Raw genomic sequence first — 25,049 nt, 5'->3', positions numbered from 1 at the left:
CAACAGCACAGCACTGATGCTGCTCCCCTCTACATTTCCAGCTCTGCTCCAGCACCTCTTGCCTCACCTCAGCTTGTCACTGCAATATCACCTGCCCAGAAAATGTGTCTGCAGTATTACCACTACCAGACACAACAGGGTTAGGTCCAGTTATGGATACTGCAACTGTTTTCAGGGTCCAGTTACCAAGAGAAGAGAGTTTGTTATCAAGGCTTGTGCACACAGCTTGGCCTTACCATGTGGGCAGGGGTCAGCTACATCAAACACACCACTCAAAAGCAGGGGAACTCAGCCTTTACACAGGATGCATCCCAATCCTTGGTCCTGGGTGTAAACTCAGACCTAACAATAATGCAACAGGGTCTGGACACAGCAGATCCAGTTCTGCAAAAATCACGAAGCCCTGGAAAACTGCATGGCAGCAGCCATGGCCAACACCTTCCCCCCTCCATGGGAACACAGGAAATAGCCCTGCCATTCCCTGAGTGACCAGCTCAGGTACAAATGATAATTACAGGCTGCACAGGAGCTGCTGCAAATGATTCCTTGTACTATAGCAGCAAGCAGGAGCCCCAGGCACAGGCCAGGACTGCTGCGCCAAGTGTTATATAAATACAAACTAATGACCCATGGAAATGTTTATATACACAAGAACAGGGATAAAACCCCCCTCATTTACCTTTTCAAATGCAGCCAGAAGAACATGGGCATGACCAGTGACCTCAACCACCACTGCAAAAAGAGAAAGGGCAAAACTGGTTAAACCTCTCAAGCAGTACCAGCATAAAAGTATCCTGAGTTGAATTTTATTCCACTTACAATTTCTGAGCTGCCATCTGCTCTATTTTCACCCTCTCCTGCATTTAGAATTTTTCTTATCTTGTCATCAGGCTGGTTCAGAACAGAGCAAGAACAAACCCCTGCTGGGCTCTGTGGTGGGCCCTACACAACGATGCCTTCATTGTCCTGGGTGCTCCAAAATATCCCACTTTGTTAGCAGAGGTTGGAAAGGGACAGTAAAACAAAGCACTCAGTGGGATTCTCCTGTCCCCTGAAATTCCTGGGCTTAATTACCTGAATTTATCACAGATCTATCTGGTTTAACACCAACTGTCAGCACTTCCAGCCCTGTTATTTATCATTTTATTTCAGTCTAGTCAGACACGCTTATAAAACATTTATTTCTCATACCAACTTCAGACACTGAAACATCTCTGTCCAGCTTTCCCCTAAGACAAGCATTTTCCCTCTTCCAAACTTGAGGGTTCCCTCTTAATCCCACAGCAATGGGAAGGGGCTGTCAGAGGTTTCAGTACTGCATTCCTGGCTACTTCAGCAAATAGAGAGAAGAGGAGGCGAGGTACAATTCCAGTCTCTCTCACTCTGCCTCTGAGGTTCTGTTCAGCTCCAGCTGGTTGGATCCTTTTCCTGAATCCTGTTCAGACTCCTCATATGGAAATGGGAGACAAGGCTTGTGAAGGAGTCACAGAGGGAAGGAAGGCATGTTTGGAGTGATGAGGGCTGTGCTCAGCACAGGCAGGAGAGCTCTGCCTGGAAGGTGCAGCTCAAGGAAGCAACTCCTGGTCTGTCTAAAAGGCAAAGGAGCTCCACGGCTCCCTTTGAGCTCCCAGACAGCAGAGAAAGCAGAGGAACAATTCCCTGGACTGTGGCACTGAGACCATGTTTGGAAACAGCTGTATGGAGAGAGGGGAGATTTGCCTGCAGATTTGCTGGGTAACTGAGGTTGGTCATGGCAATTTGGGTGGAATCAGGAACACAACACAATGCAGAAAAGGGGATTAAAACTGGGAATTCATCTGCTTGCTCCTCTCACTGCCAGCCAAGAGCAAGGCTGCTCTATCTCTTGGAGTAAACAAAATTCAGGTCCCTTCCCTCAGTCAGAATGGCCAAGGAAGAGGTGACAGTTCAGTGGTGTGACCTGCTCTGTGCAGCACCTTTCCTTCCTTCTCTGCCTCTCCCTGGGGACAATCCCACTGCCAGCAACGGGGCAGGGCTAACACTGCAAGCCATGGCAGAGCTCAGTCCAAACCAGCCTCTCCCTGACTGTTATTTTAATTTACCATTCAACCTTGTTTAACAGCTGTAATTTTCCAGGTGCTCCAAACACACCATGCCAGCTCCTTCCAGTCGCATCAGTTAAACAAGGAACCAAAACACACAATTTCCTCAAATCTTGCTCAAATGTCACACATTTTTGTGCTGATATTCTTTCCAGGAGAGGATTTAAAAGCAGTTGGTTTTCTAGGTTATTAAAATAGATGGGAGTAGATTATTGGCTGAGGCTGGGCATGGTATGTGCATAAATGTATGCTTCCCATACTGCCTCCTGTTCTATTTTTGATCCTTCTAGACATGCCCAACATTAGAGAGTATAAACACCTTGCCAAAAGTTCCATAAACAGAGGAAGCTGTTTTATATTTATGGTCAAGAAATACACATATATGTCGATTTTACTAACAGTGCCTGAAATCACTAAAAATAGATGCACTTTAGAAGTAATTTCCTTTATGTTGCACTGTGCTTTGTTAGTCACACTTTAAATTGGCTTATTCAGTTCTATTTCTGTCTGCTTGGAAGACTGTAAAACAATGTAATGAGTTTTTGAGCTTTTTCACATTTACAACAGAAGAAACTGAGCAAGTCACTGACCCAAACAATGTGATCAACAATGGATCTTTTTTCTTTTCTAATTATCTTACATTTTGTACGAAATGTTACAGAAGTGAAATGCTGGTCCTGCTGACCATAAAAGCCCCCAATTTCAAAGAAAGTGTGATTTCCTTGTGCCCTGTTCAATGCTGACACTCCAGATGAGCTCAAAAGCACCCATCCCCTAAGGGAAATACCATGTAAGGTGAATAACAATCTAAAAATAGTCTAAATATTCACTGGACTCCAAAAGACCTCTCCAAAAGAGCAGTGTGCTTTAAATAATAATAATCAATTAATCATAATTACAAATTACGATTATTTATTAATTATTTTTAAAATTTAATCAACAATTATTTCTCCTGAAAGGTTATGCTCTTTTATTATAACAATTCAACATCCTCAGAAAAAGCATAATTTCAAACTGCTGAATGAAACTGAAGACTGACCTGAGTATTTTAAAGCCATTTCCTTTTCTCTGCCCATTTCCAGGTTTTTAGGAAGATAACTGACCCCTCCAAAAAGGAGAAAAGACCAGCTCCACCCTCCTTGACCTATAAACTGCAAAAGCAAACCCAACAAGCAAGGATGTCATTTGCTCTAATTTGTGTGCCTGGCACTGGTGGCAGAGCCAGGAGCTCTCCTAAACACTATTCCAACACTAAATACCTGCCATTTTTCTGTAAAAAAATGAAGGCTATTTTTAAAAGTATGGGTTTTATGTGGCTAGCTTGGCCCTTTTAATAACGGGAAGTTATGGTGAACCCCTGAAATATTTTTATTCTGTAAAGGTTCCCCAAGGAGGCCAGTCCTGAAAGGGGTCACATGAGCTCAGAGAGAGGCAGGAGAAGGCCATGGGAATGGAACATCAACTCTTACCATCCCCTTCATCCACCACTGCTCGGATGACCACAGGGAACACGCCACGGTCCAAGTCAAAGTTCAGCTGAGGGAAAGAAATGAGCTGAGGTTACACAACTCACACCAGACCTGCCTGAAGACAGCACTGGAGATCATGTTAGCTCAGTGAAGGGTCCTTCTGACAGAACCCCAGCTCCTGTCTCAGAAGGACACGACAGGGCAGGAGTGTGGCCACAGCTCTCTTCACAGAGAGCAGCAGCACAACTTCCCCAGGATTTTTCCTGGGGAAGGCAGTGAGAAAACTCAGAGAAGAAAAACAATTCTTATCTCTACTTGCTGCATCTGTTGTTTAGCACATGTAGAATGTGTTATGAAGATTGTTTACCGAAGAAAGATTTCTTAATTGGACTCTGGTGATGGTTGTTTAGATTGATTGACCAATTAGGGCAAAGATGTGTCATGACTCTCTGTAAGAGCTCATGGGTTTTTCTTTAGTAAGTTTGATACAGTACAGTATGTAGTGTAATGTAGTACAGCATAGCTTCATAAAGCTTTTCTTCAGCCTTCTGAAACCATGGAGTCAGAGCACCTTATTCCCCAGATGGGGGTCATCCTACATCAATACAGGAGGATTTAAAATTTCAGGCACCGACTTTAAAAGGGAATCAACTCCAGCATACACACACTGACATGGCACTAAACACCAGCAAAGCAAGGCAAAGGATCTCGGTTGGAATTCCAAATGCTACTTAATTCTCATTAATTCATGGATCCTAAAAGTCTTCTCAGTTATTTGTATTAGGAAAAGTTTCTCCAAATATATCCAGTGCCACAATTTTGCCTCCATACAACAGGATATATTGGCCTCAGCACAGCAGCACATTGTGCTCCCAACACCACAAAGAGACCCTGGCTCTGGTATGAAGTTTCTGAAGACATAAGAGGAAAATCTGCAAAACTTCACGCTCACACAACACTTTAAGGAAACACAGGACTGATTTTCATCTCTTGGCATATTATAAAATGCAGGTCCTTGAGTTTCTAATTGATGAAAATTTGAGTGCAAGGGAAACAGTCTCAGTTTTTCCCTTTGCCCTACACTTCATTAAAGCACATCAAAAGCTCCATGTCATCTTAGAAATACAAGGAAAAGGCAACCTTACAAACACTGTCCTAAGCCAGGGAAGGAAGTGGCTCATGGACTGGATTTCTGCTGGTTTTGTTAATTACTAACTTGGATGGTTTTGTCTCATCTCTTGCCAAGACTGAAAAAAAGACGTCATTTCACCCTGATGCTCCAGGTAATCTGTTTTCAGTTTCTCCATGAAAACTGAGACCCAATTCCAGGTGCTGCAGCAGTTCAGACAGTGCTTAGGGGTTTCCATCCCTCTGCCACAGCCCCAACATCATCTGCAGCCTGATTTGCTCCAGTTCCTCAAAAGAAGGGAGGAACACATTTGAAGGGAAAGTCTCATCACAGAACTGAGGTTGCTTTACCATATAAATTCCAGTGTTCTTGAACAAAAGAGGTCTCTTTAAGGCACCATTTCACATTCATTTTAAGGGCCCTGAACACAACTCACTTGACACAAGCCATGCCTTATAATTTCCAAGCAAATCAGTAAATGAAGAAGACAAAAAAACTTTTATAAAGCTTTTCACAGACCAACTCAACATAACATCAGTCTCCCTTCTTCCCCAGCCAAGATCTACATCATATCCGAGTATTACACTAAGCAAAAACATGAAATAAATCTGGGAGTTTTGAACAAAACCAATAACGAAGCTGGAAAGAAATCTGAAATGTCAATTGCACACAGCTAAGACACTGCCAGCTGTCTCAGATAAAAGTGCTGCATTTTGGTGGCAAGTTGGGAAGATTTAGGACAAGGACCAATATGTAACACAGAGCTGACATGGGAAGGGAAATTCTTTGGAATCACAGTGCTTGTTCCACATTTTTTCCAGCTCCCAGTAACACCAATGAAAAAAAGAGGAAACAGAGGATGCAGCAGAACAAGCAAAGAGAGCTAGAAACTCACTTTTCCTTTAAGCTGTCAGAGGGATATGATTTTAGTACTTGAGTTAAAACCTTGCTGACAGGAACAAAAGTAAAAATTAAGCTTCTCAATTCTTTAAGAAGAAAGGGAACTGAGCTCTCTCAGACAACAGAAGGGATTGAAAAGCAGCTCTTCCAGGCTTTTGTAGGCTGAACTTGTGAAATCATCTATTGGCAGAGAAGCCAGGACATCAGGAGACCAGACTCTGCAGGCTCTTGGTAACCATTTGTTAAGGCACGGGACTGATTATAGTTGTAATTGTAACTTGAGGACAATAGCCATTCAATCTTTCAAATACATGAAACATTACTTTTTTTTCCTCTTTTCTTCTTCTTTTTTTTTTTAATAGGTAGAGTTATCTAGCAAGGTTCACATACACAATACACTTGCACAGGCTTGGGTCAGGAAATGAACACCATTATCAGTGTGCACTTCCTGGGAGAGGGGTCCACAGGAACCAACATATTAGCAGTGGCTACAGAACAACTACTCTGCCTTTGAAATCTCTTACCACAATTCTGCACAGAGCAGGGAAAAGACCAAGGCTTTCCTGCCCTATGCCATGTGCAGGGGAAGCCTTTGTGTGAAAGTTTTAAGGCTCAGAAACAAGAGGCTTACTGCCCATGTTGGAATTTTGCAGATACCAAAGATACCAAAATTAACAGGACTCCACAAATCTTGGTATGCAGAAAAGCCACAGACCTTAATTAAAACCAAGCCCTGGTCTGTTTGCAGTTATGGGTTAAATTAAGAAGAGGAAAACATTCCCTCATTCAGCATTGATGCACCAGTGTAAATCTGCCCCAGAAGGAGAACATTCCTTCATAACACTGTACTGCTACAGATAATAGTGCAGGATGTGGCCCTTTAACAGAACAGGACTCTTCCAGAGCAGTGGTCTCCACTATTCTGATTATTCATCCCAGTAATGTGTTTTGAGCACATACTCCCAAGATATGTGTGCTTATCATCTGTGGGTTATGTACATGTAGTTCTGAAGTCCTTGCCACAGCCCAATGAATTTTACTGCATGCACCTTACTTTGGAGATCACTGTTCTAAAGGACCACCCAAAAAACCCCAAAATCTTACAACAAAAACCCATAAAAACAGAGATCATGACAGACATTTGTTCCCACAAGCTCTTTGGCTGGCAGGGAGAGGAAGGCCAAGGAAAGCAGGTTTTCCAGGAAAAGCTCCAGTGGCAATCTCTGCAGCCTCCCTCCTAAATCAGCTGATCACTAATATCAAAAGTCACTTCTCTGCATTTCGTCCCAGTTGGTCTGATCTGCCTGCCAAGTTCCCATACTGCTCCTCCCAGGGCAGTACCCACAAAACACACTGGAGGAGCTGGGAGAAAGTGTCTCCCAGCCATAACTTCACAGCACTAAACAGAGGCCAGTGCTTTGAGGACAACAGGGTGTGGAAAGAAGGGGACACTGAGAAGACACTTACCTCATCATCCTTCCACTCTGAGAAATCAATCTTGAAGGAAGGCAGGGAGAATTGCTGGCTTACCCCTCTCTTGTAGTGAACTGTCTCGGACTGCAGAGAGGGATTCTTTGTGCTGTATCTGAGGGAAGGGGGAAGAGAAAACCCACTGTAACAAATGACTGCTCGCTGCCCGGCTCTCGCCCGTCGGCCTTTCAGGAATCACAAGTGGCAGCTCTAAGGGCAGAGCTGGCAGGGGCTGGCAGCCATTCAGAGGGGACACAAAGAGGGAAGGGAAAGGTCAAAGCAAGAAGGTGAGCACAGGAAAGAGAAAGCAGCGCAGACAGGCAAGGTCTGATCGTGTCCATACTGACCTGCCTGGAGTACAGGGAGGGTGCAGCAGCTTGGCAAAGGCCTGCTCCCTAAATCCATGGCCTAACTTTAAGCTGGCTTTAAGCCCAGCATAGTCCTGATTTCTGCAGGAAACCCAGGAAGAACAAGCTATGACTTAACACTCTTAACACTGGGAACAGACAACCCAGCATGGTGCTGAAAGCACCATGTCTCCATGGGACAGCTCCACAGTGGGAAATGCTGCTTGGCTTCCACCATCCTGCTTAGCCTTCCAACCCGCTCCTCAATCCCTCCTGTGCTTCCCCAGGGGTGTTGCAGGGCTACCAACACCACCTGAGAGACACCAACCATCTTCCACCCCAGCCATCCAAAGAGTCACAATTCTTCCACTGTCTCAAAGCTTGTCACTGAAACACGAGCACTGCCAGGCTGGGATAAACATCTGGAATGGGACCACAGCTGCCATCCACCATCTTCTGCACCCTGAGCTCACCTGGTGCTGTCCTCCCCAGGAGACATTTCCCTGCCCACTCCCCCTTTCTGGAGGGTGATATCTTGAGCTGGATGTGCACAGCCTCTCCCAGTTCTGGCACAGGAGATGAGGCAGTGAACCCCAAAGCAGGGTGGGAACAGCTGAAGCTGCCTTTACCACCAAAGCCTTTCTTGTCAAATTACCAACTGTGTGCTCAGAGAACACTGACAAACCGGAGAGAAGGTGAGAGATCCCCTGCCCAGGAGACACTGCAGCAACATCCTCCCTCAGCACAGTGACAAGACAGGCTCCAGCCCCACAAAAAACCCCTCTGCCTTTCTCTGGAAAGCTGCAAGAGTTCCTGCATTCTCTGAGGATCCAGAAGGTCAAGTGTCACAAGAGCCACGTTAAATGCTGGAAGGTCGTGACAAAGGGCAGGTTCACCACGTGCACTCTGCTCTTCCTGCCAAGGCAGGTGCATTAAGTTATTTATGACAATACCCTCAGAGCCCATTCTGTACTGGGTTGAAATTGTGCTGCTTTACTAGAAGGTCTCACTCCATCCTTTGCATTTCAAGCATGGTGTGGGGGAGATCAGAGTGACAGGTCTTTTATATGTGAATTACAGAGCGAGCAATTGAGTGAAGTTTTATTTACTGAGTTGTCAAGCACAATGAATAGAGCAAGCCTTTATCTAGCTCCTTTTGTGGTACTCTCAAAGCTTCCCAGCTCTGCAGAGAGGCACAATTCTCCCTCCACAGCTGGGAAAGCAGGAGATGGAAAAGTGACTTATCTAAGGTGACAGCAAGTCAGGAACTTACTGGAAATAAAGTGCAGAGGAGAGAGTGGAGGTGGGAAAGGGGTGTAAACATGATGCTGCTGAGTGCCAGGAATGCTGGAGGACCTGCATTTACAGCACCAGAAACCCAAACCAGGCTGCAACAGAAAAACAACACTCTTCCAAGGAGGACAGGGCAGAATAATACTCACATTGACTTGCTGCTCTCACCGTCCCTGGGAAAAGAAATAAACCAGGCACATAGATTTTCTGAGCTGAAGAGTAGGACAAAATTATTAAGGAGGCTTCCCCAAGTGAGCTTCATGCCTCAGACTGTGTGACTGCCTGGCCCCCATTGCCAAAACATGTCAGACTTGGATGTGAACACCCAGATAACTCTGAACATCTCCAGCCAGCAGCCAGTGGGCTGGTGAGTTCCCTGTGAGTCTGATGGCCCCTGACTGACTCACAGAAATGGATTCTCCTTCCAGTGGGATGCAAAGGTTCTCTGCACAAGACAACACTCCCTGTGCTACGTAGCAGGGACACTTGACAAGCTGTTTCAAAGCAGATATCCTGCATATCAGGGTCTAAGGGGCCTCTACCCATCCCCTGCCCCTTTGGTTGGCATCTGCTGTACTCACAGTCATCTATTCCCTGCCCATGCTGCTGGGGGCTCACAGCAAACAACAGCAGGGAAGCTCTGTAGAGCTGTGCAGATGTGTTACAGAAAAAGAGAGGATGTATCAAAGAATAAAGGACAGCAGAGAAGCAACACGCTGCCTCTCTGCAGGAAGTATGAAAGCTGAATGTTTGGGCTGCTGTTGCTCAGACTGCACTGGGCCAGGCCTCCATCCAAAGGAGGACAAAACCACCTTGTGACCACTGGCAGCTCAGGACAGTGGAGAAGTGAGGGGGGTCTGTCCCATAAGGTCAGGATCACACAGAAATCCTCATTTTAAACCTGTTTGTTTGCTCAGGTACCCCTGGCAGCACGAGAATCACAAGCAGCCTGAGGTACCCCACTGCTGGCTGCAGCAGCAGCCCCCAGCTCTGACCTCAGGCTTCATGAAGCCCATCTCCTCCTGTGAGCTCTGTGACACACCTTTACTCACAAAAAGCAAACTACACTCCGCCCTGACTCCTTCTTCCCTCATGTCAAACCCCCCAAAGCCAGCTGTGTATCAGAGAACCAGCAGATGAGAGGCCCTGTGACTATATCCCAGTGATTTCTGAGAGGACTGGTACAAACTAAAATTATTCCCCAGTCTCACTTTTGCTCTGGCAGCTGAGAAGCACACACTGCCTGCACAGAGAAACTCAGTCTGTGGCACCTGCAGAGCCTAAGCAGCTCCCTAGACAGAAGTGCCGTGCTAGAGTTTGGCTAAGCAGAATTAAACTTCTGTTGCTACATGCTCTCTGGGGTGTTTCCCCCTCTCTCTCATCCCTGGTCTGTCCTGGAGAAGTCCTCAGCAGGGCACCAGTCCCAGCTCCTGCAGACTTCTCCGCTGCTGTGCTCCCACTCAGCCGTGCCTGGCGCTGGGGCTGCTCCTGTTCCCACAGGCACACTGGGACCCCAGACTGAGAAGTGCCACATGAGGATCCTTGCCAGACTGCCTGACTTACACAGAACGCTGTCCAGACACCATTCCTCAGGAAAAGCAAGATGCCTGGAGCATTGTTGCCCCTAGGTAACACTTTTGACTAGAAATGGCTGAGAGAGACTGTGCCTCAAAGAGCCTGTAGACAAAACAAGAGTTCTCTTTCTTTAGCAGCAACTAAACATGTTTTATGGCAATCTGTAGTGAGCCAAGGGTCAGGAGAGCTTCAGAGGGTACTCAGGAAAAAATTTTGCCATTGCCACAGGCTGGGACTGCCTGGCAGGCTCCATGTCCTCATAAAGGTGACAAGGAAGGAGTCAGTCAGTGTTCAAAGGGGACAGGAGGTGATGTGGAACAAGTGTCCTCTGCTCCTCTCTCTCCCACCTGCTCACTCCCCTTTCATTCTGAGGCAGGATCCCACAGGCCAGATTTTGGGGAAGAGGGAAGCTGAACAAATGTTTCAACTCTAAGTGACTTTTACTGACAATAGAAACACTACCAAACTACAGGAAGGCCATAGTCCTGGGTCTCAGTCACAATTAGACAAGATCCACCCCACAGAGGCTCCCACAAGGAGTCTGGAGGTTAACCAGGTGCTAAGGCATTGCACTTGCAATCTCAGAGTCTTCTCCTTCCCTCCTGCTTCCTTTAGGACTGAGTTTCCACTCCAAGCCAGGCAAAGACAACGCCCTCCCCATGCAGCTACAACCCCAGTGCCCACATTCCCCCTCAGCCCCTGCAGAGCTCTGTCTCCAGCTGCTGGGAGCACCACGCTCCCAGCTCCAGCCAGGCTGCAAAGCTCACACAACAGCTACACAGAGAGGCACAAAGGCCACAACTCTTAAGACAGACAGAGGGTTTGTCTGCTTGCTGCAATCTATAGAATTTGGCTCTCCAGCCTGTGAACTCTGCACACTCCAGTGTTCCCTTGGGGACTGGTGTGTGCCTGGATCCAAGCCATAATGGCTTGTTCCTAGCAAAACCCAGCACTCGCCTCTGATTTCTTCACACAGAAGAAACCTCTGCACAAAGAATTTGTATTAATCACCACAGCCAAAAGCAGCAAGAGCACCTTTCAAAGGCCCTGAGCAGACAGAGGCTATTAAATAACCAAAGGAATATCTGAGTGCCTCTGTCTCCTACGCAAGCTTGAATGAAAACAGCCGTGAGCTGAGCCACCCGTTGGGTTTCATTTTGAGACCCAACTCTTCCAACTTCCACACGAGGCAGAGCAGGGAATCATTGCAGTGTCATGTCCCCCATCAGCTCAGGAAACCGTGGGAGGAGGTTTGGGATGAGTGTAGTGGGCATTGCAAAACAAACAAGGAAATGGGGTTTATTTTTTTAATAAATCCATTTGCACATCAGCAACACAAACAACACAGCCCTGGAAAGGGCAAGGATTGCAGAGCTAGACTGACCTATTTTCCTTCTGTTTTCTCTTTATATTGAGAAAATAGAACTTGGCAACAGCACTGGGATAAGGGAGAGAATCTTTTCTGTCCAAAAAGAAAGATCTTTTTCATAAGAATGGGCTGCAAGACTCCAAGCTCTCACGTCCCATTTATCATGAGCTCCTGATCTGCCTGGATTGCTCATGCCTTCAGAACTGGCTCTTTTAAGTACTTCCAGCTCCAGGCTTGGTTTGACTTCTTCCCCTGAAGAAAGAACTGCTGCTGTCATGTTTGAACTGCACAATCCTTCCTGCTAGTCAGCAGGACACCTACAGTTGGAACAGTCCCAGGGGCCCTCCCAGGAGCAGGCTAATGGTGTGCACATCCAGGATTCTGCCAGACAAGGCAGGGATGCACTCATAGAAAGAGAATACAAATATCCCTGCAGCCTACTCCAAAAACACTCTTGTCTCCCAAACCAAGGTTCAAACACATGAACCAGTTACTGCAGGAGAAGGCAGGCTACAACTGGGAGTCTTTTAACTATTATCTATGAGCTGCTGTCAGCCCCACAATGGAAATGCAATGCAGAGTACCCTCTCTTTTATCTGGAGGGAAATTCCATTATGGGCAACCACTAGTGAGTAGTTGAGGCAGAGCTTACACACCTCTGTTTCTCCTGATTTCCAAAACGAAAGAAAATGGACACAGACAGAAAAAGAAATAAAATTGAAGATACTGGGTGGGGGGGAAGTCTTGAGCTATTCAGAGGCAGGTCAGTGCTAATTCCTTGCCACTAAAGAGACTTGGACATAGGTAGATCTGTTACCCTTGGGGTGATGCACTAGCTCATCCTCTGAGAACTGATCTCACCACAAAGTAACCAAGCAAAATGCATTTCAAAGGTGAGAGGAGCAGCCCTCTCCAGATTTACACGAGTTTCTGTTTCATCCAAAAGGCTTCTATACATATCTGCACTCACACCAGGAAGTGCAAGGTACCTTCCCCTGGGCATGGGGCTGCAGAGGTGAACACACCTTTACAGTCACCAACACAATCACCTTGCTAGTCATCTGTGGTCCCACAAAAGGGATGACACAGCTCCCTGTGAGTTCAACAGTTCAGGACAAGAGGCAGGCAGCTGTTGGCAGCTATGTGTTCCCAGGACCTTGGCTAGGAAATACTGCAGCTGAGTGTATCTCCCAGTGCAATTACCTGGGAAAGTCTGCTGAACATACTTTGAGACAGGTTAGGACAGGACTGACAAAGCCACCAGCTTTTAAATGGAGCCCAAATAACCCCAGGAGGAAGCTCCTTGGCTTGCAGAAAGGCTTCCCCTTGGTCATGGAAACTAGCTAATCCTAAGGCCAGACCCAAGACACAGTGCTGTGGCTCTCAGTGAGCAGAGGCTCCACAACAAGCAAAGCCACTGCTCAGGGAGAGCCACCTTCCCTTCCCTTCTCTTCCCCCCCTCCCTCCTCTCACCCCAAACTGTATGACCACAACCACGTTGCTGGCAGGAGTTTTGCAGGAGTGCTGATACTATCAGGATCAGTGGCTGTTCCAGCAGGGAAGCAGGAATAACTTGTTCAGCACTTCTAAGGAGCCATGCTGCAGGCTGAGAGCTGGGAGAAAATTCCTGCTTTTCACAGGGGGCCAGAAAGTTTCTCCCATTTTAAGATTCAGCATTGATTTAGGAGAGTGGAAAAAAAAAGGTGTTTTGTTTTACAGAGCATCTTCATCCCAATCAAGTGCAATAGAAGAAGTTTTGAATTTATACACAGGACAGCTTTTGCACATGCTTGTTCCATGAATGCAGCTGTTAGCACCAAAAGAGATTGAGGAAAAGGAAAATCCACCAGCCCAGGCAGGGGAAAGCTGCATTCCTGTTAGTGCACTGAAATGCACTCACTCCACTCAGAGCTCTAAGAATGCAGCCCAGATTTTTTTTTTCCACTAGTATTTGAAAAGAATAAATCAAAGTAATTACAGCACTGCCCTTACAGAATTGCTTTGCAAAGCTGAAATCAGAGCTTCAAAAGGTTTTTACTAGCAGCCAGCAAATCCAGAGAAGCAGAGATGCCTACTTGGGCAGCTGCAATGGCCCCAAGACGTGCTTCAGGAGCCACTTCCACATGGAAAAAAATAGCCTGGGTTGAATTAAAGCAGCTTATAAAGTCTATATTTGTATCTGACTTCCCCCTACACATCTGCACAAAATCAGGATCATGCCTTCCGAAAAGTTCCCTGGTTTCTGGTGCAGCCCTGCACCCACATTTACATAACATTTATTGTTCAAGCACCCCAGAGCAGACACAGGCAGTTCATCATTCCTGTATTATGGAGAAATGAAAGTAGGATTTATTAAATGAAAGGCCAGAAGTGGAAGAAAGAGCTGAATGTGGGTGCTTTGACCTTTTAGAAGGTTTAGTGCACCAGGGACTGCTGCCACCCCAGCAGGACAGCACAGAACCACTGGCTAATTTTTCATTAGTGAGGAAATCACTGCTGATCCTGGTTTCATGCAGAGGGTTCAGGAACACAGGCTTCAGCTCTGCCATCTAACAGAGATCCCTCTCTCACTGAACCATGGACAGGGTGGATTAAAATAATTCACATTAAAAAAAAATCTTTGAAGTCAACAGCTCTGATCCTGTTCAGAAACTCTACCTAGAAATTGTTCAAATTTAATTTAAAAGCCATTGGGTAGTTCATGTTCAGTCACTGGCTCAGTGAATGGCACTAAATTTCAGAAAAAAGTGTTCTTAAGTGAACCAAAACTTGTGTTTTCTTCCTCCAACCAACCAGCCAAGAAGAGAGCTACTGTAAGTTACAGAGGACTGAAAACACTCTCTGTCCAGAAACAGTTGGTTATATTTGGTAACTAAAACAATTCTATTAAGCAATTATTCTTCAAGGCACAACTTGACAAAAGAGTCTCTTAGGAGTCCAACATGAGCAGTTTAACCAACAAGAACAAACACTGCTGCTCTTGGGTCACTCAGGTACAATTCCAGCCCAACACAGCCTGGTTCAAGACGTGGGCTAAAAAAAAAAAAAAAAAAAAAAAATTAAAATGTTTCTTTTTAGAATAACTTAGGGTTATTGCCATTTTGGCATAAAATGCAAAAGTGGGAGTCTGAAAAACAGATTTTAAACTATATGGATACTCTTTACAGACTGTGGCATAAAAAAGATAGCAAAAGGTTTGAGATGAAGCTCACTGTGCTGCAGATGCAAATGTTTCATTGCTTCTGACCAGTGACAATGAAATTCTCCTTCAGAGTAAACCAACAGGGGAAAACAAGATCAAAATCAATACTTTAAACCAAGCCTTACTGGTTTAAGCCATGGCTTAAGTCTAGCAATGTAAATACATCCACCCTGGCCATAGAGGCCCTCAGTTCTCCCCATGAGCCCATGGATGGTTTCCTCCTTAGGTCAAAAACCAAGGAACACTGCAGGGCAGCACCAGGGACACTGGCCACCTCTCCACGTTGTACCTGTGTTAGGGAAAGAAGACTTCAATCTCCAAGGCTGCCATTCCAACACCTTCACTAGCACTAAATTCACAGGAAACCTAAGGACCTAAGAGACAGAACATGGAAACTTTATCAGGATTTCTAAAGCTGCATTCAGCTCTGCTCTGGAAAAGCTGGATCTAAACAGAAAGCGTATTCAGAGTTTGTTGAGAGATAATTTTCAAGCACTTTAAAAAGGAGCTCATTTATTACCTTCCCACAATAAAGGCAGCCATAGGCTTCAACAGAAGAAGGGAAAGGGGCCTAAACAAAAATTCTGGATCAGGATATCCTCCAGTTTGAAAGAATGCTTATCTGGATTGGGGAATTGAGCTACTCTTGTTTCTAAAAATACACTATTCATTGATCATTAGTGGGATGTTTATACTCTGCATAAGACAAACAAGCCCTGTTATGGTTTGCCATAGATTATTTCTCCCTGCTGAAGCCCCTGCAGGTCCCTTCAACCAAGGGAAAGTTTAGCCCCAGCTCCAGAGCATCACTGCAGAAGCCATCAGCACTATGTCCAGGAGCCTCTGGTCAGCCAAAAGCCTCTACTAGAGGAAGCCAAGAGCTTCTGCAGCCTGAATCTTCCTTTACCCCTGGAGCCAAAGGAATTCTTTGTCCCATGGCCATTGGAAGTGCACCATACCACAGCAGCAGCTCACGTGTACCCAGCTCACACCAGGCAGAGCACATTTCCAGCCACCTTTGCTCTGAACATAGACAGGGAAGTTCACAGTCTTGTGGGATACAGTGTTGACTGGAATGGTTTAAATGTGCTGATTTAGATAAAAAGGCTTTAAATTCTGGAGGGATGTACTATCAGGATATGAGAAGGTTCCCACAGATGACATTTTGGTCATTCTTTCCACAACTAACCAAAGACTAATGTGTACATGGCAGGAAACACACACAGGCAGGGCTTCAGGAAGTAAATCCTCTCCCATCTCCCAACAGCCAGTGTTGAGCTGGGCATTTATCCCAAAATGGGCTTTGGGTGGGCCTCAATTCCACAGACTTGCTCTGTTAATGTCAGACTGAACTTTACTTTGGTGGCCCAGACGCTCCTGTCACAGGGAACACAGAAAGGCAGTGAATTGGGTGATCTGGGAAAAAGAAAATAGGCAGTATTTGAAGGGAAGGGTGGTTGGTTTTTTAATTTCACAGAACACTTCATTGACAAAACATACAGCTGTGAGTTCCTCTCCTTTGTTATACACAGAATGGTTTCCCTACACCCTTAAACAAAACCAAAAAGGGAACAAGAGAAGATATTGGCTATGTGAGGGAATTTAAAGTAATATTCAAAGTCATCAGAAAAAAAAAAAGAAATTTCCCACTCTACCATGTGTGGCAGCCCTGCCTCAGGGGTGATTAATGAGATGTTTGAGAGCTCATCATCCCTGCACAGCTCCTGTGCCCCTCCAGGTGCCCACTAGCCCAGGACTTACACGGCCATGCCACCAACAAACTCCTCTGTAGCCTGGCAGTAGATTGTGATGGCAACACGGGCATCTGCATCAAAGGTGAACTCCAGGCTGTACAGGACCTTCTGCTTCCCATTCTCCTCAGCAGGGCTGTCAACATCATCTTTATACCTGAAAGGCAATGCCAGAGGATTAGAACACATCTTTATGAGAGATCAACAAGATAACTCTGGAAATAGAGACAAGAGTACTCCAGCCTTGGTGTTCCAGGCAGGCAAAGCAGCCCGGGCATCCACCTTGGGCTTCCCAGATTTCCATTCTTTCCCCTGAGGAAGGTTCTTCCAAGATGTAACTAAAGTTATTGTAGTGAACTAACGATGGTGTTGAGGGATCTCACCCAGCCTTACAGTGCCAGGACACAGAATGGGACAAGAAAGGGAGACCTGAATGTCAAATGATTAATTTGACATTAATCAAGGAAGGAAAACATTCTCCTTCCTTTTAAATCTTCACATTAGGCTCAGTATTTGGGCTAAAGAAATCTTGCATGGATTTGAGAAATTTCAAGTGTTTCTGTAACACAAAGAACTCTTGAAGCTCAACAAAAGCTACCTCCAGTATCACACAGAAGATGATATTTACCTCAGAAAACATCCAGATATAGGAACTTCAAACAACTTTAAATGTACAAATGATCAACTAAACCTCTGGTGCTGTGAGGGACTGGAGTTCGCACGCATTTATTGTATGAACAAAAATTAACACATCCAACTGCAAACAGACACATGATAACCAACAGAATGAGCTCAGAAGTTATTTCAATTAATGCAAAAGTAAGCCCTAATTTGGCTACAGGCTCCTGCACAGCTGGATCCCACTGTATGATCACCACTGCCAGGGTTACTCCTTTTCCCTACTGCAGGAAGAAGCACAAATCCAGTGAAGAAGAGGTCTGAAGCATCTCTGGGGCAGCGAGCTACAGCCATGGGCCAGGGGGACTTAGAGAGTGCCAGGAGTGGCCAGAGAAACCAGCAGATCTCGGAACAAGCAGCCAACACAACACACCACAAGAAAATTACAGAATGATGGAATATCCTGAGTGGGAAGGGACCCCCAGGGATCATCCAGCCCAAGCCCTGGCCCTGCACAGACCCCCCAACAACCCCACCCTGTGCCTGGCATTGTCCAAGCACTCCTGGAGCTCTGGCAGCCTCGGGCTGTGCCCATTCCCTGGGGAGCCTGGGAAGTGCCCAGCACCCTCTGGGGGAAGAACCTTTCCCAAAATCCAGCCATTCCCTGTTCCCATCCCTGTTCCATGGAGCAGAGATTGGAGCTGCCCTCGGGAGGAGCTGCAGCCCCCCCTGAGCTCTGCCCTCAGTGTCCTCTTCTCCTGAACTGACCAAGGTCTCCCTGCCTCAAAGAGCAAAGTGACAGACAAATGGATGTGATTCACTGGCAGGGCAGCAGCAGATTCTCCATGAATTCAAATCCCATGACCACAGGTACCACTGTGAGCTCAGGCACTGTGTGGGAATGGTGAGGGCAACAAAGCTGCCTTTGAGAGGTGTAACAGCACTGACCTGTCACCCAGCTCCAGCCACACTTGTTTATCAGTAATACCTTAATTGCTATGATGGCTGGGCCACAGCCAAGCAGCTGAACTATTCAGGAAAAGCTTGGCATCCTCTCTGTCTTCACAGTGTCAGGCTCTCCCATTACTAAACAGCCCTGATGAATACACTGTACTGTCAAAAATACCCAAAAATGGGTCAGACATACCTCTATAATACAATCTAAAATTGGAAGTCAAGGGAATCCTTATTTACCAAGTTCACTGACATATAACAACTACTGCCTAATTAAGAGGGTTGCAGCTTGAATTTTATTTAACACCACACTGAACAAGAATGAAATGTTCTGTTTCAGTAATTTAATACAGAAGGTGCAAAATAAAATTTAAGAGCACGATAATCAAATACCCAACACACGTACTTGTACTAATGTAACCCCAGTGAGCCACTACAGCACACACCTGCATTCCTGTCTGAAGGGCTTGGAGAGGCTTTTGCCAGAGGTTCACCTAGGTCAGAGCAGCAAATCAAGCTAAAAACACCCAACATGCCAGTATAAAAAAAAATAAAATGCCAAGAACTGAAGTGTTAACATCTGCAGAAACCTGGGCACAACATACAGTACAGAGCAAGATGGTATTTTCACAGAAGCTAGTTGCATTCAAGGTGAAAATCATGGCACTTGAAGGCTGTAAAGAGGAAACACTGGGCAGAAGGACAGATTTGCCTAAAGAACACAGGAACCACCAACATTTTTGTGCTGGACTGACCCAAGAACACAGATGGCAACAATCCACTCACAAGTGTTGTGTGTGTCCAAGAGAGCAGCAGCACAAGTCACCTCTTGCTGTGCTGCACTCTGTGGATCCGAGGCTGGAAATGAAGGATCCAGGCTACGACAGACTTGTCACTTCTTCCAGAAGCAGCACCTCTTGCAGGCAGAGGCTCCTTCAGACTCACCTCATGCACAGGTAGGTATTAAATAGAGATGCCCAGCACATGTGAGAGCTACAGCACAGACTGAGATATCTGTGACAATACCAAGTAACAATGGGGACACCTGGGCGTGGGGCAGCTCACACACAAACACGTCCTTGGCACAACCACTGCCTGCTTTGTCTTCTCAGGGAAGGCACAAAAAGCACCCCAGATCACCCTCCTGCTCCCAACCTTACCCTGCACCTCTCTGCCAGCATTCAGCATGTGCTTCCATCCTTCCAAGCAGATAAGGGGTTAAAGCTAGACTAGATCTGTTGCCCTGGGAAACCACCGAGGGGCCACTGCAGTGCCTGGAGGGAAGGTTTCTGAAGGATGCAGGGGGGAGAGGCTGAGCCTTGTCTGCCTGGAACAGCACCACTGGAGCAGAGGGCAAGGGACCAGTGCCTGAAAGGTGACAGTCACAGCAAGGCTGTGCCCTCCTGCTACAACATCCCTGCTGCTGGAGGCACAGAAAATCATTCACAGCCTTCAGCACCTGAACAATACAGGAAGATGCAGAGAGACTATTTGCAAGGGCCTGGAGTGATAAGACAAAGGGGAATGGCTTCACACTGACAGAAAGCAGGGTTAGATAAGACATGAGGAAGGAATTCTTCCCCGTGAAGGGGCTGAGTCCCTGGCACAGAGAAGCTGTGGCTGCCCCTGGATCCCTGGCAGTGTCCAAGGTCAGGTTGGACAGGGCATGGAGCAGCCTGGGACAGGGGAAGGTGTCCCTGCCCATGGCAGGGGTGGAAGGAGATGAGCTTTGAGGTCTCTTCCAAGCCAACCCAGTCTGGGATTCTATGATCTGCCACAGAGAAAGAGTTCAGGTGAGAAAAGACTGCACAGATGGTAGCTGGCCTGAGGAACAAGCAAAGCCTACTATGGTGCATACTTTGAGAGGCAGAGACATCTCATGTGCTACCTTAAGGTGCAGGAATGGTGGGATGTAACATCAGGGAAGTTACAAGACAAAAAATCACACATTTTGCATTCCTCTTTCTTTGAAGGGGATGTGGCAGAAAAGGAGGTTGTTCAGGAGTGGTTCAGGTGCTTCAAGAGCTCGTCTGTCTCCACCTGCACTTGAATTTTACAGTGCCCATTTAGCCAAGCCCTACAGACAGTGTCCATGTGGGGTGGTCCGAGATGCATGCAGAGATTTGGGAACCAGTGACTTTACTGGGTGTGCCTTTGGGTCATGCACAGAGGTGCATCACAGAGCCTTCACAATCACAGGTACAGAAGAAAGAGACTGACCACCTTTGAGAACAAATAGCTGATCCAACGTTTTGATGCAAAAGGCAAAGCAGGATGACCAAGGGAGCTGAGGCCACCTGGTCTGACATCAATCCTGGATAAAACAATGGAAAGGCAGGAGATTTTTATTGTCTGTTAAAGAATTAAAAGATAAAAATATAATTAACAGCAGCCATGACAGTTTTATAGAACTAGTTTGAGCTGAACCCAATTTCATCCTTTGAGGAGATTCAAAAGTCTGACCAACACAGGAGACATGCAGGATAAATGTTAAGTATCCCTTGACTGAGTGCTGTGAGATCTGCATTTACCCAGCGTTTGAGCAGGCAACAAATGAGAATTAGTGACACCTCAGTCAGCACTGACTTTCACAGGGGAGAGCATCACCAGACACAGGGGTTCTCCTGTTTGGGGTTTCTGCAAAGATCTGTCCAGTTTAACACTGGGCTGCAGAGCAGGCAGCCCCAGCCCCCCATCACCTCCACCATAGGAAGAGCAGATCCAAGGACCAAGGTCAGCCCCCTGTGCTGCAGAGGGAAGAGATTTCCTTTCTCTCACTCCCTGCAACTCACCTCTCCCCTCAGACCCCACCATCCACCTCTCTCATGCCCTTATCCAAAACACTCCATGACTATTCTCCATGATACTCTTGATGCTTCAGACACATTCCCAAACCACCACAGCTCCTGGTACCTTCAATGCTTTTGTTCCATGATGCTATCCAAAGCCCAGAAGCTGAAGGAGAGAAGCTGTCCCAGGGTGCAACAACAGACATTGTCTCCTGAGCTGCTCTTCCTCCTGCAGCTGGAAGTGCTTTCAGGAGAAGAAGGAATGGCCAGTACCAGCACAACAGGTACTGGAGGTCCAAAACAAAGTTTCCAATCCAAGGCCAAATGTGGAACACAAGAAAAATAGAAGGAAGTCCTTCTCTGTTAGTTGTTAACAGCAAAATTCCTACTCTGAGGTTCACAGCTACCCTACTCTGAGGTTCACAGTCTCCTCTTGCCAGAGATCAAACACTCACAAGTGACACTGAAGACTCAGAACTTCAACACCAATATCCACAGGTTTATTGTTTATCATGTAAAAATTCAGGATCTGGCAAAGCTCAGAATTTTGTCTGGTCAGAGCTGGAAGGCCAGAGTGGATATTTCCTTATATTCCTCCATGGCACTTCTCCTTCAAGGACAAGCTGAGAGAGTTGCTGTTGTTCAGCCTGGAGAAGAGAAGGTTCCAGGGAGAACTCAGAGCCCTTCTAGTGCCTAAAGGGGCTCCAGGAGAGCTGGAGAGGGACTTTCAACAGGGGCTTGGAGTAACAGGACAAGGGGCAATGGCTTCTCACTGACACAGGGCAGGGTTAGACGGGATATTGGAAAGAAATTCTTCTTTGTCTGTGAGGGTGGTGAGGCACAGGGTGCCCAGAGAAGCTGTGGCTGCCCCTGGATCCCTGGAAGTGTCCAAGGTCAGGTTCGACAGGGCATGGAGCAGCCTGGGACAGTGGAAAGTGTCCCTGCCCATGGGACAGTGGGTGGAACGAGATAGTCTTTAAGGTCCTTTCCAACACAAACCAGTCTGGGATTCTATGAAAAACAGAAAGCTTATGGGGGATGTTACCATCAGAACATACACTTAGAACTTCACACCTGGACACTTGGCTCAGTACCCCTGTATGGTGGAGGATGTGGTAAATTGACCAGCTCTGGAAAGAACGTACAAACCTCAACCATTGGTTGTGAATAAGCCAGGCTGGAGAGGGCACAAAGTGTCCTTCACACGCACAGAGGGTGGAAGACAAAGCCTCTGGGCCAGAAGAGTAGAAGAGCACAAGACAGAATGTACCCTTGGGGACTGCCAATTAAAACCTCATTTTGGGTCTACATCAGTGCAAAATTCAATAGAGTCATGTTGGCAGTGCTGTCGTCAGCACTGACACAGCAGCACAAGAGCCTGTGAGAGCTCATGAGACAGAAAAAGAACTGCTAGTACCAGGAATTAGATGGAGAAAACCTAGACACTGTCAAGGTGCATGGACACTACATTCCAAATAGTCCAGAGCTGCAACACTGGGAAATGGGATGTGTGACCACAGAAAGCAGAATGACAGAACTACATGCACTAAACCACACCGACTGCTCCATTCACAGCCAGGCCTCTCCCAGGGAAAAAGCCACTTCCCATTTGGCTTATGCTCCTTCTCTTTTTTCCTAGAGCAGTACTTCATCCTTATGCTGAAAAAATAGAGCTTTTAGAGCAGTTCACCAATGGTCACTTATTTGGAAGCTCAATCAGCTTTGAAACCACAGGTTTTGCTCATTTAAAACAAAACAAAACAAAAAAACCCACGTCTGTTTTCACACAAAAACAAACTGAGGGTTTTTGGTTATGGCTCCAAGTGCTCATGTTACACCACACTCCCAGAGCCACCTTGGCTGGGAGCTGCAGCTGGAGCCCTGCCAGCACTCCAGCCCCAGACACACAATCCAGAGCAACTCCAGCCAGGATGGTTGGAAAGGCTCTGCCTGGACATCTGCCCAGTGCCCAGACCCAAACAAAGCACTGAATGCTGGGCCCTGTACCTCAGCCATCTGTTGGAAAGGGGACAGCTGCAGGTCTGAGTGTGAGCCAATGCTTTAATCCAGCTCTGCTGGTTCAGATCTCAGCGTGGAGCAGTGAAAGCTACCATCCCCATGACTGTCCTTCCCCCATGCATGGGACACAACTCATCTAAACAAACGCAGAACACTAGGACCAAACTTCCTCTTGGCATCAGGAGAAACCTGAGGAAGTTTCACTCAAGACCCATCAGTCTTCATCACCCGTGACTCGCACCAGAATCAGCTCCCTTCTGGCTTCTCCTTGCACAGGAATGCAGGAAGGAATCTGTCTGTAAAGTTTATTGACCTGACTAATATCTTCCGCTCGTGCTAATGATTTCATGGTTTTGTTTACCACTCCAGTCTGTCCTGCAGAAACAGACACATCACTGGTCCTGTTTGGAAAGATTGCTTGGATAAGGAGCACATAAACCACTTGGAACCTCAAAAGGGAATACAGAAACCTCTGGACATATCTAGCAACAAGGATCTGGATATCAGCCATTCTCCAAAAGCTTACCAATACAGTTTGGCTGTGGCTGACAGATCCCTGGGTTGAGTAAAATGAAAGGTTCAGCTAATGGCAGTACCTCACAAGTCGGAGAGAGTCCTTGCGGATGTTCACCAAACTCCTCAGTGTCTTCACTGGCTCGTGTGGAGCTGGAGTTATATAGGGAAACTGGAATAAAAAGGCAAATCATTCTTCTGTTATTACATTATAAAAAGTAGCACTATGTTACCTAGCATGCAATTTACCCAAATCAAGAAGCACACAGCTTTCAGGGTATTCAGTACAGCAGCCACAAGGAACACTAATAGCAAATTTTATTTATTGATAAATAAAGCCTGTTTCAGGGTGAAAATCCTGCCCTGGCCCAGCAACAGCTCATACTGGAAATGCACATTTTAAGAAAGGGCATTTTCACGAGGTCTTTCTTCCACCCTGAATTCTCACTCAGGAAACCCTTGCTCTCCCAAGCTTTTATTTCCACTAAAGAATCCACCTCCAGCTTGAGCAGAAGAAATGCATCTCTTTCATGTGCATTGCAGCATGCAAGCAGTGATCTGACTGCTAATCAGCATGCTGAAACCCTGGATTACTGGGGGAAACTCTTTTTATTCTGAAACAATGGAGCAAATGTTCTGGAAAAGAAAAGAGACAGGGATAGGGGGCCTCATTCTATTCTACAGTCAAGAAATCTTCTCTCACAGATTGTCCTTTAAATAGGGACAATAATGCTTCAGACTGTAATTCTCCTTAGTGGGCACAGGATCTCCAGTGAGAAATGCAAAGGAAACTGCTCATTGTGGCAATCACAACCTGTACAGCTGCAGACCTGCCTGCTGGGCACCAGGGACCACCAACACATTTCCTTAGAAATGAGGCAAGGCCTCACTTACTCCAAAGCAAGAACTGGGCCCATGTCCAGAAAACAGTGCTGCTGCTCAGTGCTTGAGCGTTTTTTTTTTTTCTTTTTCCTTGAAGATTAATCAGAGCTGCCAAAGGGCTTTAACTTTACATAGGCAAACTATATTCCACAACAGCCTCCTTCTCTTAAACCTACTTGGCAAACGTCCCACGGTGTTAATGGCCTCTCACCCACTCCCCTCTGGAGAAATGATGAAACCCAGTGCTGGGATGTCAGCAAGGAAACCCAGGCTGAGACATGCAGGTAATGTAACTCTGCCAGGTCAGCCCCTGCAGGGAGGGCCCTGTGTGCAGACGTGGCACAGGGGATGTGCTGAGCACCCCCAGGCCTGCCCAGCACTGGTACAACCACAGAGCTCCAGCTCAAGTCTCTCCTTCCTAATTCTGTTGTCCAACTGCACTTCCTGCTTAAACAAAGACTTTCCAGATTCCTCCTTGTCCATCCTGTGAACTGAGTGTGGTTCTAAAGTGACCAATGGCACAGCCTGAGGAGAAACTCAGAAAGCAGAACATGTTTGTAACTGCTCCAACTCCAACCTGCCTCAGTTTCCCTCACCTGTAAAAGCAGGGTGATTCCAAACTATCACCAAGCATTACAAACATGAATTAATTAATGGTCACAGCTTTTCTGATGAGACATGCAAGTAA

General features: G+C 46.4%; 1 protein-coding gene across 5 annotated transcripts in view; it reads right to left on the bottom strand.

The window, feature by feature from the left end:
• MGRN1 (mahogunin ring finger 1) overlaps positions 1-25,049 on the bottom strand; it is a 49,612-nt gene that overhangs the window by 16,009 nt on the left and 8,554 nt on the right. For all 5 annotated transcript variants that reach the window (XM_041402026.1, XM_041402029.1, XM_041402025.1 and 2 more), the window contains exons 3-7: positions 23,563-23,651; positions 16,597-16,743; positions 7,047-7,164; positions 3,551-3,617; positions 680-732 (exon numbers count right to left, since the gene is read on the bottom strand). In XM_041402026.1, coding sequence (XP_041257960.1) covers positions 680-732; positions 3,551-3,617; positions 7,047-7,164; positions 16,597-16,743; positions 23,563-23,651 — 474 coding nt within the window. The remainder of the gene's footprint in view (positions 1-679; positions 733-3,550; positions 3,618-7,046; positions 7,165-16,596; positions 16,744-23,562; positions 23,652-25,049) is intronic.

This window comes from Onychostruthus taczanowskii, unplaced genomic scaffold, assembly GCF_017590055.1.
Source record: "Onychostruthus taczanowskii isolate IOZ18803 unplaced genomic scaffold, ASM1759005v1 scaffold19, whole genome shotgun sequence".
Taxonomy (NCBI): Eukaryota; Metazoa; Chordata; class Aves; order Passeriformes; family Passeridae; genus Onychostruthus; species Onychostruthus taczanowskii.
The sequence above is the reverse complement of the archived record's forward strand: the minus strand, read 5'-3'. Positions and strand labels throughout refer to the sequence as shown.